Below are 20,180 nucleotides of genomic sequence, written 5' to 3' on the forward strand. Positions count from 1 at the left end.
ACACTACTTGAAAATGTTTTTGACAGAGACCATTAAACCCTATGTGTTCAGTTCCAGTCACCACAAAAACACCATAAAAGTAGAAAAGGTATACATATGCAATTTGTCTTTGAGGAAAATCTGAAGAGTCTGGATGAATGTGAGTTTAGAAAAAATATCCATAGGCCAGTTAAACAAAATGCTAGCATATTCATAAATGAACGTCCGCAGAATTTTATTGATAAATAGCCAGTACAGGGCATGGGGATTTGGATCAAGATTGTAACAGGTGAGGGATTTATCCCTTTCCCCACAATGTTTTTCTGTTCTGAAACTGTCCACTGGAGTTGCTATTTCTCCCACAGGGAGAAACTTACAACCTAAATTGGTTGTGGTGGGTTTTCCAACCTGTGTGGCCGTGGTCTGGTGGATCTTGTTCCTAACATTTCGCCTGCATCTATGGATGGCATCTTCAGAGGGAAGTCTGTTACACAATGTGTCCAGTGAGAAGGGAATGTTTTAGAGGGGTATATATTGTCATGTGCCTGGGTGGGGAACCAATCAGTAAGTGTTTGGGTGGAACTTGCTATGCAAAGATGTGGTTAATAGTATAGTATTGCAGGTGGGGTTTTTCAATCCAGGGAGTAATTTACATTTGCATTCCGTGCAGCAGCAGCAGTATTGGTGAATGCAAATCATATGTTTGGGGATTCCATTGTCCATAAACTTAGCATGCCCTGGGCCTTTGATTCTGGTGTTTTTAAGTACTTGTAGCCAAGCTTTGTTAATTCTAAGAATCTCTTCTTTCTTGTTGAAGTTGTCTTGGTGTTTGTGAATTTCAATGACCTCCCTGTGCAGTCTGACATAGTAACCTTCTGAATTGTCCAGAATTTCAGTGTTTTGAAATAAAATGTTATGTCCAGTTTTGTTTATGACATGTTCTGCTACTGCAGATTTTTCAGGATGGTTAAGCCAACAGTGTCTTTCGTGCTCCTTAATACGAGTCTGAATGCTGCATTTTGTGGTTCTTATGTAGACCTTTCCACAGCTGCAGGGTATGCAGAAGTGAGGGGGTCTCTCTTGTCCTTTGCTGAGCGTAGCATGTGCTGTATTTGCCACCCGAGGATGGGACTGGCACTGCTCAGAGTTCCTAACAAAATAACGACACAACACTCTTGTCTGTGGGTTAAAATTTTGGCCATAGCCAAACCGTTTTATTGACAAAGGACGAAAAAGAAGTGTGAGGCGCAGCATGGGATCTGATCTGAACACTGGGCAGCCCGGGAGCTGTCCACCATTGAAAACTTTCCTCCAACCCGCCGGCTGGAGGAAACCGTTAACCTTGCGCAGCAATCGTGGAACCCAGCCGGCGAAGTGCCCCTTTCTGGAGATCCGTTTTGCGCAGCGCAGCGATAGTGGAAATTCAGGTGGGCGACATGCCCCTGTCTGAAGATCCATTTTACCGCTAAGGGGTGCAAGCCTCAGTAGCCCCCGGCTGGGCGTCCTGACCCACGGCTTGCTCCACCCCAAACCTCTTAAGGAGGTTCCGCCAAAGAGGGTTAGCTCTGCAGCTCCCCTCACCATCAGATCAGTTCCCATGCGCAACCGCCAGCTTGGCTATGACAGCATACACATGCATTAACATTGACCAAAAGGGAGAGGTGGGTGGGAAACTCAGCGCCGCTCTGCTCCAGGGTGGGGCCAAGGGCCGGGTCAAAGCCTAATATAGGCTCCTGGCCGCCCCACCTGCTGACGCCCATAGTGGGTGTGGCCAACGCCTCCCTTCTGCGGGGAGGCATGGCAGGGCCTCTTTGCAGTGCCCATCCCGGGCAGCAATGGCAGGCCCTGTTGATTTCAGGGCCGCTCTTTTTCGGGTAGGTTTGAAGATGGTTTGTAGGTTATGTTTTCTCATCAGTTTCCCTATTTGATTTGTGATTCCCTTAATGTATGGTAGAAATTTTTTCTTGTGGTGGGCAGTTTCTCCTCAGTCCTCTGGGTTTCTCAGAGATGTTCAGCTGGCTATGACACAGGCCAGGGCTTTTACGGCCCTGGACTTGGCCTGGTGGAATGCTCTCCCTGGTGACATCCAGGCCCTGCAGAATCTGCCTCTGTTCCGCAGGGCCTGTAAAACTGAGTTGTTCCACCGGGCCTTTTCTGCTGGGCCAGCCGGGCATCACTTCTTCTAAAATCATTTTTGGTCCTCATCTGGATATGACGCGTGCATCCGTTTTTATGTCCCCATGTAGATTTTTCATGCTACCTGTTTGTAATCTGTTTTTAAGTTTATACTATTTTAAAATGTTTTTATACTATTTATTGTATTTATTGAATTTATTTTATTGATTGATTTATATGTTTTTACTGTAAGCCGCCCTGAGTCCTACGGGAGATTGGCAATAAATAAATATGGGAAAGCAACATAAAACCTTAATAATGAATAGGAAATTATGACTCACACAGTAGGCTCCCTCACTGAGCATAATGGGGGCTGGCTACTTTCCCCCACAATTATTAAGTGAATGTCCTGACCTATATGTCCCTGGCTATCCCAAGCTCTTCAGATATTGAAATCTAAGCAAAGCCAGCTTTGATTAGCAGTTGTATGTAAAACAACCAAGAAAATTCAGGGTTGCTATGTAGGGGCAGGCAATGGCAACCCACCTTTGTTAGTCTCTTGCCTTATAACCTTTTTAGAATCACCCTAAGACTTAAGTGCACTAACTTAGGGCCTAAGTTGATGGTGATTGGGCTGTGCTTTCTACCACTATTAAGTGAATGGTGTCCTCCCGAGAATGGTCTACAATCACATTCCTTTGCAAAGCCCCACCACTGGCTAACAGGAGAGGGTAATTTGCTACTAACTACATTGATCCTTTCTGGTTTTATCTATTGCATTATTGTCCTGTCCTTCTTCCATCAAGCTTAGGTTGATATACATGACACACATTGCAAACCTTTTTTTTCCTCACACCACTTCTGTGAGGTAGATGAAACTTAGAAATAATGATGGGATTAAGACTTCAAAGTAAATGTTGTGACTATGTAGGGATTTGATCCTGGGTCTCTGTTCAAACTAGGGTTGCCATCCTCAGGACCTGGAGATCTCCTAGAATTACAACTGATCTCAATAGATCAGTTCCTCTGGAGAAAATGGCTTCTTTGGAGACTGGAATCTATGACATTATACCCTACTGAAGTCCCTCCCCTCACTAAATCCTGCCACCCCCATGTACCACCCCACATCTTCAGGAATGTCCAGTCTGGTGTTGGCAACCCAAGTTCAAGTACTATCCTAAATGGTGTTGAAGTTAGTGCACTTAAAAGCATGTAACTACATCTGTGACTGAACTTTAATGCTATAACCATTATCTCACACTGACACTGCCCTTGAATTCTGACTCTGGTTCCTATACTAATGGGTTTTTCCCAATCCTGTGGCACCAAATATTTCAAACCTGTTGTTGTTTGCAAATATTTACAAAGAATACATTTACACACAAGCCTGGATGTTAGACAAGTAGGCTCACTGGAATTCTTTTATAAATAGACAGATAATTTCATGAGTATTGTTGAGAATACATAGAGTCACAATTGAAGTACACAACACTGAAAATTTACAAATATTATTTTGCTCTAGAATGTACTGGTGTTATAACAACCCTGGCCAAATGAAAGAGACTAGTTGCTTTCCTGTGAGTAAAGTTCACCTTTCCGTGCTTCTTTGTCACAGGACATTCACTCATAATTTGTTTAGCTTTGCTGTCCCAATTGTATTCTAGAGCATGTGGTGTCAAGATGTACTCAGTGGTGTACATTTTAGCAATGAAAAGTGTTTTTTCCCATCTTTTCCAGATGAAACAGAAACAGAGAATGCGCCTGCACCAGGTTAGTTGAGCAGTTGAGTTTTTTGATTAATGGTATGGTGTCGCATAGGCAATTGTGTATTGTACTTACGTCTACAGAGCAAGATTAAACTTGCTTCATGGCAACTGAAGTGTCATGAACCCTAAGAACTGGAGCATTGTGGGTATGCTGAGAATTCTGTCCACCAACAATACAGTTCCTGGGGCACTGGGGCACTGTATTGGAGGACATTTGATCTAATGCTGTTTGGAGGTAAGAAAAGTTGAAATCATCTTGGCTAAGAAGGAGAAAGTCTCATTATTTCTGCAGAAAGTCCTTCATGCCTTCCTGACCACATGTAGTAGCTGATGAAAAGGTAATCAAAGGGCCAAAGTAGATGTTGGGGTATCCATTGATTGCACCTGTGGATGCCATAACATTTAGTTTGGCCACAATACATAAACAAGCACATAAACATGGATTATGTGTCAATCCAAGCTGATGAGGAATCTGAATTGAAAATTCACTAGATTTCAAATATTTGTGCATTTCTATTTTCTACTCTATATTTTTAAAATCTCTCTTCAACAATCGTACAACTGTAGCAATATATCATTATAATGCATGTGTAACATGTTTAGGCACATTTTATACAATGAATTAACTAATTCCTACAGAATTAAGTAAAACTTAAATTCTGAATGAGCGCAATCAGGCTGCATGAGAATTCTTGTAAAATATATGCTTCCATTTTTAAAATGTTATTGATTCACAATATTTTAATACCTTCTTCTCACCATTCCATCTTTGTGGTTACTAGCAATAACTGAAAATACAGTTCAATATATGAAACAAATTAAATCAACAGATACAGGAACAGCATAATTGCCCCGTCCACAAAAAGTGTGTAAACAGAACAGATTTAATTTCACACTCAGAAGAGGAGGTGCCAAGAGAGTATCTGTGCAGAGATCACTACATAACCTGTTTGTCATCACAGAAGAGACCATGTCCCCAGAAGATACTAGCCTAAGCAAGGGCATCTGGTTTGGGGATTCAGATAACCTTAACTACTGAGCACAGGAGGATTCCTCAGTTACTCAGGTGCCAGGCCACTCTCCCCACCAACAAACTGTGCCTAGAAATAAACAGGAAACCCAAAATGGTGTGCCATATGTTTTACGTTCTGAACTGTATTGCATAAACTAGGCTGAACAGACATCCTGCTTTTGGCAGGACAGTCCCGCCTTCAAACAATTTGTCCTGGGTCCCGCGGGTTATTTCAATTGTCCCGATTTTTGGGAGGCTGCCGCACTGCCTTCTGGGGTGCTGCCATTTCCCACCCTGTCACAGGGTGGGAAACGGCAGCGCCCCAGAAGGCAGTGCGCTCCTGCGGCTGTGTGCGCATGCACGCGCGTGGCCGCCTACCCCCCATCTCGGTTCACAAAGGTGACCATCTGGTCACCTTAACATAAACTCTAATAGCAGCTAGATATTTGTAATATATAATGGCATAACTTTTAAATTACTCTAACCCTGCAGTTTTCAAATACTGGCTTATCTGCCAAGAAACTGCTGTGTTGCAAAGGATTTGGGGTGATATTCTAGGCCACATTCATTCACAGTGAGGCTCTAGCCACATTTGCTAGGGCTAATTCATTGCTTTTGGGGAAATGATAATTCAGCCTAGAGTACACCAGGTTTTTACCAGCCTGAAGGTGGGGCCTAGCATTCACTGGGAATTACCTCCAGCTTGGGAAATGCCTGTTGATTTTGGAGCAGTGCACAGCTGGAGAGGGAATGGAGCTCAGTGAGGTTGTCACTCCACAAAGTCTGCCCTCCAAAGCTGCATTTCTTCTGAGGGAACCGACTTCTGTAGTCTTTAGATGTGTTGTAATTCCAGGAGAATTCCAGAGCCCTCCTGGAGGTTGGCAGCCCGAATTACCACTGATCTCCATTTAGGGAACTATTGCCCTGGAGGGAACGGCAGCTTCAAAGAGCAAATTCTGTGGCATCACATCCCTGCTGAGCATCCTCCGCTCCCCAAATTCATCCCTCCCCAAGCACTTTTCCCCAAACTCCAGAAATTTCTTGAGCTTGAGTTGGCATACATGCAATATTTCTCTGTACCCACAAGTTACTGGAAAGCTTTTAGAGCTTCTCCATCAATACTTTTTAAGGAGTAAGAAGGTTTTGAGGACTTGGGTTAAAAATCTTGACTCTGTTCAAAGAAGTTCATTTGTACGAACCACACACAGCCACTTGCCTTTTTGTCCACATACATGTTTCATTTGTGTTTGCTCTCAAAAAATGTGCTTCTACTTCCTATACAGAAAATAACCTTCCAGAAGATGACAGTGTACAGTCAAAAGGTGAGTGAACTTGTTCTGTGAAATCAAGGCATGGGCAAAATATTGGTAGATGCTATAGCAGCAAATTGTTCACATTTTCTCTTTGCTTTCTCTTTTGCTTGCTTCTTCTCCTGTGGGCAGTTCTTCATTTCACTATGTTTTAATAGGTCAATTTAGTGCAACTTTCAGGTTTTTGACTATACGACTCAGGAGCATTAGGAAATAATACTGTTCTTTCTCATGTGCCTGCTGTACTGATTGCACTCTTATTATGAAACTCAGTGTGTTTATTTTACAGGGTGTACAGTTTGGGCCCAGAAACCCCCCTGCAACCACTGCAGCAGCTATCTTACAAAAAGCTATCTTCTTATTCTTCCTCCCAGACTCCAGAAGGCAGATGACATCACCTCCAAACATTAACACTCTATTTACTATTTAAGCTCTATTTACTATTCCCATAGTACCATAAACAAAAAATCTCCCTAGCCTAATCTGCTATAACATTCAAGATATCACCTCCCTTCATAGATCAAACTTTCAAAATATGGAAGATGGAAATACCAACAGAGTTGACTGGACCTCCAGTCAGAAGATAATGATATCTCTTAGAGATGGATTATCTCATTTTATGTATCATCAAACAGTTGTTACCTTAACAGCCTGATTTTCCACATTATCAGTTTATTCCATAGGTCAGAAACATGAAATAACCCTTTCAATGTTGGATCCGGTGGCTTCTACTACTAGGTTCCTCCCCCTGCATCCGTTGGAGAAAGATTTCCTCTATTTCTCTTCCACTCTCTCTACATTCTTCCCCTTTTCTATCAACTCTGTGGACAGAGCAATCTCCAAAGACTGGTGATTGGTGTACACTGTTTCCCTACTATGAAAATTAAAGGCAAAAATTTGGTTCTGCTGAATTTCTCTGACATTTTGCATTTAGTATGCAAATCCGGGACATTCTACAAAGGATTCAAAAATCTCTATGACTAGCTTGGCACCTTAAATGATTTTTCTCCTGTGGCCCTTCATAACAAACAAACAAACAAACAAACAAACAAACAAACAAACAAACAAACAGTTAGATGTTCCAAAGATCATTCTTTGGATCTTCAGCTTTAATTAATTACTTTCTAATCATAAGTTGTGGATCAGAATTCTGATTATACAATTATGCCAATCTAGAACACTCATTCATCTATTCAGGATTTCTTTCTTGTGCACTCATTATTAGAATCAAACCCAATGGAGTGATCTCTCAGTGAACCAGCACTGCAGGGGCCACTCAGCTCAGAACCTGCTAGCTGATTGTTGAGCTTGAGCCCACCCCTTGCCTCTGGCGGTGGTGATGGAAGAGAGTGCAACTAATGATATTGATAGTTGCTGTTGCTGAAAGACCTGAGCCAAGCAACTCCTGCAGGAGTGGTAGAGCTGCTGAGGTTGGGCTCTCCTTGTCCCTGGCCACCAGTGGCCCTCCAGAGCAGCAGCCCACTCGGAGCTTCCCTAGTAAATCAAATGGGCAGGACTAACAGTTTTATTTCATTTTCTTGTTTACAGAATGGCGGTATCAACAGCAGCCATTCAAAACTCACTAATCCCAATAACATATTTTACTGACTTCGTTTCTTTTCTTTAGCATGATCCTGAGTACGAAATATAACTCTCTACATGTTTCATTTTAATTCTGTATCAAAGTCTTTTTGGATTCTCTGTTAAAACATTCTGCACATTTTTCATTAATGTTTTCTGTAGCAGCTTAGAATACCAAGCTTGAGGATTTACAGCTTTTTGAACAGTTATGCCAGATTTGGTCATGGACATGGGTACATTTGATTAAAGACCATGAAAAGTTCAAGAATCCAGTAGTCCTACATTCTTTCTCTAAATGATTAATGGGCCCTGGAACAAATATAAGTCTTCCAATTAGCTCAGGTTCCTCTGAGGGATGAAAGTAAGTCAGTATGTGCTGATACAGAGTACCAGTAAGAAAAAGACTGAAGTGGTACATCTCATTTTCTACCTTAACCCATCCGTCCCTGAGAGAGATCCTAATAATAAGAAATTTAACTTATTTTCACCACTGCTCAGGTGGTGAAATGCCTATTTTTGGTGGCTCCGTTGACTAGACCCAACTGTATTAATTCATCTTTGCGATGGACAAGACCTCACATAAATCACCTTCACTTCAGGTTGTGACTAGCCAGCAGTATTACATAATGAGGGATTAAAGCAAGCTTCCATACTGATACATCACCCAACATGGTGGTTCTCAAGACACATCTGGGCTCCAGTGGGGTGAGAGCTCACACACACAAAAGCACTCACACCCCTTATTTTATAACATATACTTTGAGATCTTCCAGATGGAAAGTCTTCTCCAGTTGGAGTAGATGGGTTAAAGCTGTACTAATATTTTTGGAGCTTTCTTTTTTATTCAGGAATAATAAAAACCTGTGTTGAGGCTAAATATTAAATTACAAACGTCAGTGTGCATAAATACTTATGCTTGCATCAACCAAAGTATATTATTATGCAAAATGGTTTTCATATGCTTTCAAAATGTATAGACAATACTGCAAGATAGTCTATATGGTGCTTATATAAACAAGATCACACAACCAAAATTGTTTTCATCAGCAAAATGTACTTTTGAAAAGTATAGACAACGCAACAGACTATATGGTGCTTATATTAGCAAAAATATGGTATCAGTCACAGTCAAACTGTGTATAGACAACTGGCACATATTAGCCTTATATCCACTGTATGTAGGCGAACATAGGCAACAAACAGAAAACTAGCTATACACTGTTTCATAATCGTAATCAGTATTTGCCTCAAAAATGCCAAATTACCTTCTGATATGGAGAAATGTGCTTGCTTGCATGAGAAGATTCTCTTCCTGCTGCCTGATTAGATAATTTATTCATTTATGTTGACTAATCCACCCAACATGTTCCTGGCTTTCTGTAATAAACAGTTCTGTAATAAACAGAGCTTCATCAGGAGCAGCAGTGGCATAGGAGGTTAAGAGCTCGTGAATCTAATCTCTAGGAACCCGGTTTGATTCCCAGCTCTGCCGCCTGAGCTGTGGAGGCTTATCTGGGGAATTCAGATTAGCCTGTACACTCCCACACACGCCAGCTGGGTGACCTTGGGCTGGTCACAGCTTCTCGGAGCTCTCTCAGCCCCACCTACCTCACAGGGTGTTTGTTGTGAGGGGGGAAGGGCAAGGAGATTGTAAGCCCCTTTGAGTCTCCTGCAGGAGAGAAAGGGGGGATATAAATCTTCTTTTCAGTGCATTATGAGTGCTGCATTGTTTCTTTATAATTTTGCATGAGGAAGAAAAGGCCAGTGAAATAATGCTTGTAATTCTTCTGTCAGGTGGCAGGTCTGCTAATTTTTGGGCATTTGTTATTTTTTTTATAACATTGCTAAACAATATCAGATCAACATCTGCTCACTTTCAACAGATCACTGTTGTTAACATAATTTCTCCATTTTAACGAAGCTGTCTTTCAATCCAGTTCTGGCAAGCACAGAAGTAGGAAACATGGATTATCTTTCATTCCAATCAAAGCATTTCCACTGGCATTTATTATCTTCACATTCATACACAATTTGCATCATTGTTTTATAGTTTGGGAAAGCATACACTACATAACTAGCAGCTGCTTTTATTCTTGTAGCTGTTCAAGTTTTTCAACAGGAATGTGGCAAACTAGATTGCTCCCTAACATGAAAATAATCTTCCCAGGATGACATAGACACCAGTTTTCTAATTCAAACTCATCAAGCTGTTGTTTCTCCTACAGGAAAAAAAGCCCCACTTTTCTGAACTGTAATGTCAGAATCAAAAGACTGATTTTTATTGTTTTAATTTTTAACAGCCTATTTTAAAAATTAATTGTTTTAAACCAAACTGGCTTCATCACAAAAGCATTTACAAGAATTTACAGGTTATTGGTCAAAAACAGATACGCACATACCATGTTGTGTTTCAGGGATACTTTGCATACCTCCTTGTTTACAGGATCAGAAGTCTTTCACTCTTTGAGATTAATCACATAAATAAGATAGACTACTTGTGACTGACACGGGTCTTTTCTGCACAGCACAAATATAACATCGTGAGGACATTATAAAAAAAAATTGGGGGGGAGAAATTCACCCAGCTCCCCCCCCCCCCCAAATATGTTCATGCTGTTTTATTTCTCTCAACCCTGGTTTTTCAAAAATTGCTAACAATTTTTTTCCCTGAATATAGGTTGAAGATGTCTTCTGCTTGCCTGCAAACAAAAGTAGGCAGGAGACTCTTCATTTATCCCACCTCCTGTCCCCAGCTTTTACTTTCATTTTTGCTGCAGTTGCACCCACCATTTTCTGCCCTCTTCAGGAGCCTTCTGCCTCCCCCTTTGGTGAAGGTGTCCCACTGAGGTTTCCTCTGCTTGCAGCTCATCGGATGGCCATCACACTAAACAGTCGACTAATACAGTTTGTTTCGTCTGGCGACCGTTGTGCACGTGTCATTTTCCTTCTTTTGTTTTGTTTTGAGGGAGCTGTCTGAAAAACTGCCTCCTAACCCTAAGCACTCCCCCACACACAGACTTTTGATTGCACTGTCAAAGTGTGAAATCTTGGCTCCAAGCAAATAAACAGGAGCCATCTCACAAACTGTAATTTTGGCCTGTATTTCTACCTTTTCTAAATGATTTCAGTTTACATGTTGCTCCCTTACACATACCGGTAGATACAACCTTCTGGAATTCTGGTCTGAAATTACATTTTTCTTTCTTTCACAGAATGTATGTAAATCAGGGGTCAAGTGGCACCTTAAAGATTAACAAAATTTATTTCATACTGCGGTCCCAAAGGTGTGACTTGAGGCCAGAAGAACAGCATAGGAGGAATGCTTCAGTTTGTGACCCTTGTGCCCATTAGGCTAGCCCAGGGCTGTTGCACTTATTTCAGTTTAACATATTGCACATATTGGCAATGCATCCAGTGGTGGGATCCAAAAATTTTAGTAACAGGTTCCCATGGTGGTGGGATTCAAACTGTGGCGTAGCGCCAATGGGGCTGGGCGGGGCATGATGGGGGCATGGCTGGGCATTCTGGGGGCAGGGCATTCCTGGGCGGGGCTGTGGCAAGGACACAGCCGCTGCGCCGCTCCTTGACCCGGAAATGAATGCACGCAGGCGCAAGCTGCCACACATGCCGGTGCACCTCCTGCTAGACTGCTTCAAGTTCTGCGCGCTACTGCTGAGAGGAGGGGCATAACTAAGGCAAAAATCACATGGCAAAATCACCAATTAGTAACGCCCTCTCAGCACACACAAATAATTAGTAACCTACTCTTGGGAACCTGTGAGAACCTGCTGGATCCCACCTCTGAATGCATCTACTGTGACCTGTACCTTGTCACAGCCTTTCAGAGACCATACAGGTTAAAGCACTAACAGTAATTTACAGTGATAATATTTATAGTTTAATCTTGCCAAGACTCTTCAGCCTTTAAAAAACAACAACGATGTCTGCTTTTTAAACATGTACCAGCTGATTAAAACTGTGATGCGTATTAGGGGTGCTTTTCAGAATGAGGACCATCCATATCAACAGTTTTGTCTGGAATATGTCACTGATCCAAACACAATCAAAATTTGGCAGAACATTGTTAATTATAGCATTATATATTGTTAAGTACTATATAATATTAAGTATAATATTGTGTTAAACATTTGCTGTGTTCCTGAGACAGGTGATATTAAGTTGAACAAATGGTAATTGTATTATATTGTTTAAGATTATTGTTTGACACCAGACAGGCAAAGTTAAGCACATTCAAGTCCCACTGATCACAGCGGGGCAGAGCTAGAGATGTGGTTAACTCTCCTTTTGAAATCAATGAGACCCAAAAGTATTTACTTCATTGACTTCATTGAGACCACCAGCCATATAATTTTTTAAAAAAATGTAGATCTCCTAATGTCACCTGAAAGGAGAAAAGTTGTATAATCCTGTAATTTAGGATTTATCTTCTGCTGTTTTTTTTTAATTATAGTATTTTTGTGTACTTTTTACAAATCAAACATCATATGGTACACATTTTACTTGCAGATGGGAACATCAGTGAAATGACATCCTCTTCAGAAGGTCAGATCAACGGTTGACCTTGGTTTTCATTGTGGCTTTTTTTGTACTCCATTTTTGTACTTCCTCCAATTTTTTTTTCATTTTGTGGATGGCATTTCTAACAAATACAACCACTGAATGCTTCCGTTGCATATCCATCGTTTAATAACGGATCACATTTTTCATCCCATTTTTGCTCTGCTGTGAAGCTTTACAGTTGCCCATTTCAGCCGCTGAATCCCACAAAGCTTCATCCATCAGTTTGCATTTTTCATTGCCACTGTTGTTTCTAGCGATCATGACTTCCCCTCCCTCTTCTTTTGCAGGTTTCTAATTTTCATTTGTTTGCATTAAAGAACAACCATGAAAAGGATAATCTATGTTGTTCCTTTTCGCGTGTTTTTATTGTTATGTATTTCTTTTTTCAGATGAAGACGACACCTCTCCAGCAGGTTAGGAAGACAATTCCATTGTGTGTGGTTTTGTGAAAATGGTGAAAGAAAAATGCTGAAGGTCGTTTCTGCTGTTCCCAACCAGAACTAATGTTATTTCACGTGCTGCAGGGTTGATACCACAAAATTGGGGAGAACAGGGGAATCTGACAAGTGCGGGAAGCAAATTATTTATTCCGCTGGGTAGAGTTATTCATGTTTGAATTACTGATTTTTCATCAATATCTGTGTTGTAATTCATTTTTCATCATGATAGAATAAAGCAGGATTTCACACAGAGAAGTAAACAATCTGTTTCCTGCATTTGTTGTTCCTAATTCCTTTTGATCCAGGAGAAGATTTTTAATTAGATGTCATAGGTGTGGGGGTACAGCTGAACTAGCCACCTCCCAACGTGGGTCGGGATTTTGGGTTGTGCACACACACAGAGCCAAAATGAGTAAAATATCCTTTAAGGTTTATTGAGTGACAGTTCAATCTCAACAAACAAAATTACAACTGCAATAGCCACACAAAGTCAGTTGAAATAAAGCCAGTAACATCAAGCTAATTGCAGATTCCGAAAGAATAATGTAAGAATAATCCACAGTATAACACAGCCTTAGTTTCCAAGGAGCAGGCAAAGTGAAAAGAAACAGAGTTGCTACTAAGCACTAGCTGGCATAGATAGCAGCATCATAACATCTGAGGTAGCAGGAGGTGAAAAAGGTTGTTAGTTTGAATACTGAAAGAACAATTATAGAGAAAATCCAAGTCAGGTGGCACAAGCAAACCAATCACATTTCAGCACCAATTAAGAGAGCCGGTTAGTGTCAAATCATTATCATTATCAGGTGGAGATACTTGAAAGGGCCTGTTAGAATTCAGCCGTTAAGAAAACATCCCGCAGTTGGGCTGTGACCTTCAGCTAACGAGGCTACTCTGGGTCAGCTCAAGCAAGCTGGGGAGTCCAGAAAAGTCAAGATTATTTTGAGAACCACATTTCAATAACAGGCCTATTTCAAAATGGCTACGGTTTGGCTAATACAAACATACATACAATTTCTCCACAATACAATTTCTCCACATTAAGAATTGTGTTTAGGAATGCAGAGGCAAGGAGCAGGGCGAGTGGGATATGCATTTTAGTAGAAGTTTAAAAAGTGACTCTAATTAATCTGCAGAGAGGAATGTTGGAAGGCCCCAGTCTATTTCTCTCTTCTTGTTTGCTTAGGGTGGAACAACACATCACAGTTACTTCCTCAATAATTTGAAAATACTTTTTATTTTCCTTTTCCACACACAGCTGCTGGGACTGCTACTTGGACAGTTGGGGTGGGTGAGTGGGGAAGAGTTTTATGACTTTTATTCCAGTGTTATTTTCTTATTGAAAAACACCAACAATTCACTTTTACCCCTACCAGATTCTCTCCAGCCACCTCTCTGTTCCATTTTCCTTATTCAACTTCCCTGGCAATTGCATCTGGTTTAATTCCATCTGTAAAGCACTGATTTATATTTCACAGTTTTAGTTTTATCTCATCTGATAAGGGCGAAGGGTCCACAAATCCACATGGCTGATAAAAGCAGTCAGGGTGTAACTTATGAATTGGTGTCATCTTGCCATCTGCTTTTGCCTTTCAGATGAGCCTCCACCTGGAGAGAGAAAGGACTCAGGTGAGATTCTCTTAAACAGAGTAAGGAAGACAAAGTCAAAACATTCCAATTTTATTCCAGTACGATAACTACTAATTACCTATTTGTTGTTTTTTCCTCCAGTTTCTTTTACAGTGGTCCATGTGTGTTTAACTTCCATTTGTGTTCTACAGCCTCTTTCTTTCAGATCTAATTTAAATAGAAAGTAGTCCAAAGTTTTTAGCAGATGCAATTCTCATTTACATTGGAATGAAAGCAAGTAACCTATGTGAAGTTCTGTGCTCTGGAGTAGAGATTGATGGTTCAGATAGAGCTGTGGTACAGGTAGTTCTATAGCATGACTTTCGAAATCTAGGTGCAAGTATCTTCCTCTTTTATAGGACAAATCACAAACACCTAGGTTTTTTTTAGTTTATTATCAAATCCAGATTTATGTTTTGTATTGGTTTGCTTTAACAAGTTGTCCTTTGATTTCTAATGATTGCTTCAATGTTTTTTACTTAGCATAAAACAAAAGTTAAATATTCCACTTATCTTTATGTGGAGATGTGTTGATTTTTTCCCCAGAGTTGAATTGAGTCCAGTTAGGCATTATGGAAGCATATATCTGAATGGGACCAAAATGCCATGATGTTCAACCCTTTGTCAGAAGGCACAACCTAATGTAATAGGGATGGATCCAAAGAATGTATCTGCATGATGAAGGCATTCTTTCCTCACACAACTATTCTACATACTGTACTAGAACACTGTTTGAGAAAAGTAAAACTAAATCAAAATATGTTCTGCTTGCTCAAGAACACATGCAATTTCTTATACTACAAGAACCACAGTTGCCAACTCTGGTTTGGGGAATTCCTGGAGGTTTGGGAGTGCAGCCTGGGAAAGGCAGAATTTGGGGAGGGGCAGGAGCTGAATTTGCTGTTTCTTCCAGGAGAGCTGATCTCTGTAGTCTAGAAATCAGTTCCCGGAAAATTCCAGGTCCTACCTGGATGTTGGCAACCCCTACAGGAACTGATATGGCACATACCTATCACAGTGTTGCTTAAATTCTTGCAAAAACTCCTATGCCAGCATTTGCAGAACACCGTGAGCAATTATATTTCTTCCATTCATGGTTCTTCGGATCCATCCATACTTCTTTCAGAAATGGACTCATACAATCCAGACTAATTGTTGTGATTCATGTCTGTTAAATCCATTTTCTATTAAGGGGGATCATACTACTGTGCAGCATCATTGACAGTATCTTCCAGTATATCATATCTGGATTATGATTTTATATGCATGTATTTGTGAGTGTACATGTGTTTACATATAAGCAGCTACTTGTTAAACTTTTCCACAAGCTCTAGCTGAGCTTCCTGGCTTGACTTTACTTGAGTCAGTCATGTGTCAACTGCGAATTCCCTTCTTGTAAATCAGTTCCCAAGCAGATGATGGTCTGATTTGGGTTCCACATTGTGTCATACAGGGAGGAGGCACTTGTCTTCTCCGCTGCACCATTTTCCTCATCTGAAAGGGGCTGTTTGGGGGAGCTGCTCATGTATTGGTAAGCTCATATACTGGCCATCCCATTGAGCAAACATCACTCAGGGGTCTTTTCAGTTTAGAAAAAGGATGACAGAAGCTTTAGCTGCATATCCCTGAGCTCCACAGTAGCCATTCGAACTGGGCCTCTGCACACTTGACCATTACATTCCCTGTAAGGAGCTCACAGCTGTGTTATGACTCACTGAAAATCTGATGGGGAAACCCAGACAAAACCCAAGGAAAACTGCAATATCTAATATGACCCTAAGATAAAGCTGAGAAAGAATTTGGAATTGTCTAGCCCAATTTCTGTGTTTTTTAAAAAAATACTTTATGTATTCATTGAACATATTCCAGGAGATTAGGATTATCCACTGTTTTTAAAGAGATGAGTAGCCGTGGAGCTGCCTGAATGTGAATGACACTGTAGTGCTGAGAACGTAAGCCTTTTCCTGTGCCATTTCCCCAATGTAACCTCTCCCCCCAACTGCTTATTTGCCCAAATCCCGGGTGCTTTTGTTCTTTTCCCCCGTGGGACTCTTAGCTGTTGTCGGGAGCAATTTGTACTGGGAAAATGGCAGAGGGAAAAATGCTGGGCGCATGTACCCTCTAGCATTATAGCTTCTGTCAGGTTTCCCAGGGCAGTGTATAGTCATTTAAAAATGAGGAATCCTTATGATGGATCTCCCAGGTTATGTGTAGTTTGGCTACACATCCAGGAACTGTTCTACTGTCTGATCCAGAGGTAGGTATACTATAGACATCTTGATTGAACATTGATAGCAATTTGTTTTAGTGCAGAGAACTCATCTGCATGTGTGCAGATCCTCCTGTTTCACTGCAATTAATGGGGAGACATTTACCAGACTTTCCTCAGGCATTTACAGGGCCCCGATAGTACCAGATTATTGATCTAAGGATGTTTCACAGTTGGGGAGGGAGAGGACAAAAAATCTGAGGGAAAATCCATTCAAACTTGGATTGAAAATAATTCACTGTTAGACAGTTATATACTTCAAGATGAAAATGGGCCCAAAAACTGTCCAGACAAACGTTACTGTTTCAGTTACCAAAGAAGAACCTGTGCTGTCCACAAATGTAGATTCTGTAAGAAATTTTGGGCCCATCTCATCCAAAGGTTATGGAGAATGTGTCTACCCTTGAAGAAGTATAAAGAAACAACACATTAGGATTAAAATAAAGAACTCAGGTAAGTGTTGCCTGAACGGTTTGTTCTGATAAGTGATATTTTCCCCTCTTTCTTCATATTAGTATGGTCTATGGGAGATGGGATGCCAGAAGAAGGAGACAAGCCTGACATTTCTCAAAAAACTGTTTTATTCATTGAAAAGCCCAAGAGTGGGTCCATTAGTGTTGGTAAGTGCGAGAACAATTATCTCTAAACCTTATGAGGTCCGAAAGTCTTGTGAATTGTGAACTGAGACACAGACTCCAGGTCCTTCTAAAGCAGGGCCCATCAGCCTTTGTCAGCAATATGCAGTATCAGCCAAGGCTGCACATGGAACCCTGTTTAGAAAGTAAATCCCTCTTGACTGTGTATTAGGTGGGCAAAAGAAGAAAATGCTGCCCCTAGGTTTCTGGTCATGACCAGGTCCTGGGAGCCTGTGTCTCAGACATTAAAGCAATCACACGGGCTCCTGATCTGCTCATGAGCCTAATTCAAGGTGTTGGCTTTGTCCTTTAAAGCCATATATAGCTTGGGACTGGGGTATTTGATTGACAAGGAATTAAGATCACAGAGAGAGGGCCTCCAGAGCGTTACATCAATCAAAGAAGCTAACCTGGTGGGCACACGAGAGACAGCTTTTTCAATGGCAGCCCCACAATTCTGGAACTACCTTCTCAGGGAGGGGCTCCTGGCTCTCTCATTCTCAATCTTTTGGAGGCAGTTGAAGACAGTTTTGTTTAGGACAGCTTTGGATTAATTTAGGTTTTTTAAAATTTACTGGCTGTCTCAAACTGCACATTTAAATTATGGCAAATGCACATTTAAATTATGGTAAATGTTTAAATTTTAAAAAAATCAGGGAGTACAGTCAACTGCTGTAAGATGGGATCCTCCAACTGCCCTACAGTTGATTGTGCTGCATGAGTCTCAGGCAGTTTAATCACCTGTTGAATGGTGGAATGTGCATATTACCTGTAGCCGCTTGTGGAGAACAGTGTTCTAGAGCTGATCACTGCCCTGAAACCACTGCCACTGCTGAAGACACTCTGGAGTGGTGGTGGTAGCAGCTGGGGGCAATCAGCTATGTGGCTGGGGTTCCATCCTTGAATGTTGCCTATTGCCTCAGTGTTATTAAGAATGCACTTGCACACAGAAGTATGTATTCAAGCAGATCGGGTTCCTAGATGGACAGGGGTGATAATGTTTGCTGAAAGAATTAATTCCGGGACCTTGTTAATAAAGCTATTGCACTGAACTGGATGGTGCTCAACACAGTAAGTGTACTCAGCTAATGTTTACAATAATCATTGATATATTATTGTCCCTTCTTGACCTTTCACAGACAGTTACTCAAACATATTGCTATGAATTAATGCAAGTGCAATAGTTAGCCAAATGTTAACTAGCATTTTATTTTTTTTAGGGCAAAATATTACATTCACAGCCAAAGTAGAAGCACAAGATCTTCTCCGGAAGCCAAATGCTAAGTGGTTCAAAGGGAAATGGATGGACCTGGCAAGCAAAGCAGGGAAGCACCTTCAGCTAAAGGAGACATTCGACCGCCTAACCAAGGTACATCTGGATCCCCTTTTTAATGTGGCAGAACTCACCATTTTTATTTTTTGTAATTTTTAAACTACCACACTCTCAGACAAAAGACATGAGATCTAGTTAATTCTAGATCAGGTCCCACATTATTTCCTGAGTAAGGACAGCCTAGGCTGGCACAACCTGATAAGAACTTGGAAGCACTGTGGTGGATTCTGCACAGCATAAATATAACATCTTGAGGACATTATAAAAAGCATTTTGAGGAATAACTTCGCACAGCTCTCTTCCCCAAAATTACTTTAGCCTGTTTTATTCCTCTTCTGGCAGTGCCCCCCCCTCTTCTCACTGTATTTATTTCTCCTTTTATTTTATTCTTTTCTTGGTAGTGTGTATGAGATGTAAGGCAAATGGATGACAGGTGAGAGATTTCCCATGGAGGTTTACTCCGCTTGCAGTTCATCTGCATGCGATTTCGCTGTAAAAAGAGATGAATAAAGTTTTTATTGCCTAGTGATCCCATGCATGTATTTTTTTCCTTTTTGTTTTTGTTTTGAGGGGTATGTCTGCAAAGCTATGGCGATACAAATATGTACATATTGCAGCTTCTCTAATGTGTTGCCATACCTTTGCAGACGTCCCCCTCAAAACAAAAAAGGAAAAACAACACGTGCACCAGATGGCTAGGCAACACAAACTTTATTCATCTACTTTTTACAGCAAAATCGCACATGGATGAGCTTCAAGCAGAGGAAATCTCCATGGGGAATCTTCACAGAGAATCTGCTGCAGCGCACAACATGGTGGGCACAATTGTGAAACTGACAAGAGCATGCAGCAGGCAGGAGAAAAGATCCATTTTGGCTGGTAAAGCTTGTGTTCTCCTGCGCTATGGAAACACAAAATGCCAAAATGGATCTTTTTATGATACCCTAAAGACATTATAAACAATGTTATAATGTCCTAAAGATATTTATGCTATGAGGAATCACCTGCATTTGTTATTCTTGGAGATGGGCACTGTATCCTATATGCATAATCTGTGGCTCTCCAGATGTTCATGGACTACAATTTGTGGCTCTCCAGATGTCCATTTGGCCATGCTGGCAGGGGCTGATGGGAATTGTAGTCCATGAACATCTGGAGAGCCACAGGTTGCAAATCCCTGGAATAGACACATGTGTCCAACTATGTAGTTCCAAAGACTTAATGACATTTAGTCTTTGGAAGTTGAGACAGTGATTTCCATTGATTCCCCCCTTTTACTTTAGCCTAGTGCTGACTCCCTGAGGAGCAACATTTGGGAAGTTCTGTAAACTGCAGTGGGAGAAGCAGCAGGAAAGTCCTACTTTACAAAGCCCATCCACAGTTGGATACTCTCAAAGGTTCCTGGAGATAGGACATTTGCACTTGTCCTCATATTATAATGCCCCAGGGACCATAAGTACCACCTCATTCCATCTGATAGCTTTCATTTATTTCATTTATTTTCATTCATTATTTGGTTCCACAGTACAA

General features: G+C 41.1%; 1 protein-coding gene across 1 annotated transcript in view; it reads left to right on the forward strand.

Annotated features, from left to right (window-relative positions):
- Window positions 1–20,180, forward strand: part of MYBPC1 (myosin binding protein C1) — a 98,645-nt gene that overhangs the window by 13,830 nt on the left and 64,635 nt on the right. The window contains 7 exon segments of the mRNA XM_048501523.1: window positions 3,832–3,864; window positions 6,156–6,194; window positions 12,291–12,326; window positions 12,734–12,757; window positions 14,381–14,413; window positions 17,198–17,302; window positions 18,538–18,686. Coding sequence (XP_048357480.1) covers window positions 3,832–3,864; window positions 6,156–6,194; window positions 12,291–12,326; window positions 12,734–12,757; window positions 14,381–14,413; window positions 17,198–17,302; window positions 18,538–18,686 — 419 coding nt within the window.

Source organism: Sphaerodactylus townsendi, linkage group LG06, assembly GCF_021028975.2.
Source record: "Sphaerodactylus townsendi isolate TG3544 linkage group LG06, MPM_Stown_v2.3, whole genome shotgun sequence".
Taxonomy (NCBI): domain Eukaryota; kingdom Metazoa; phylum Chordata; class Lepidosauria; order Squamata; family Sphaerodactylidae; genus Sphaerodactylus; species Sphaerodactylus townsendi.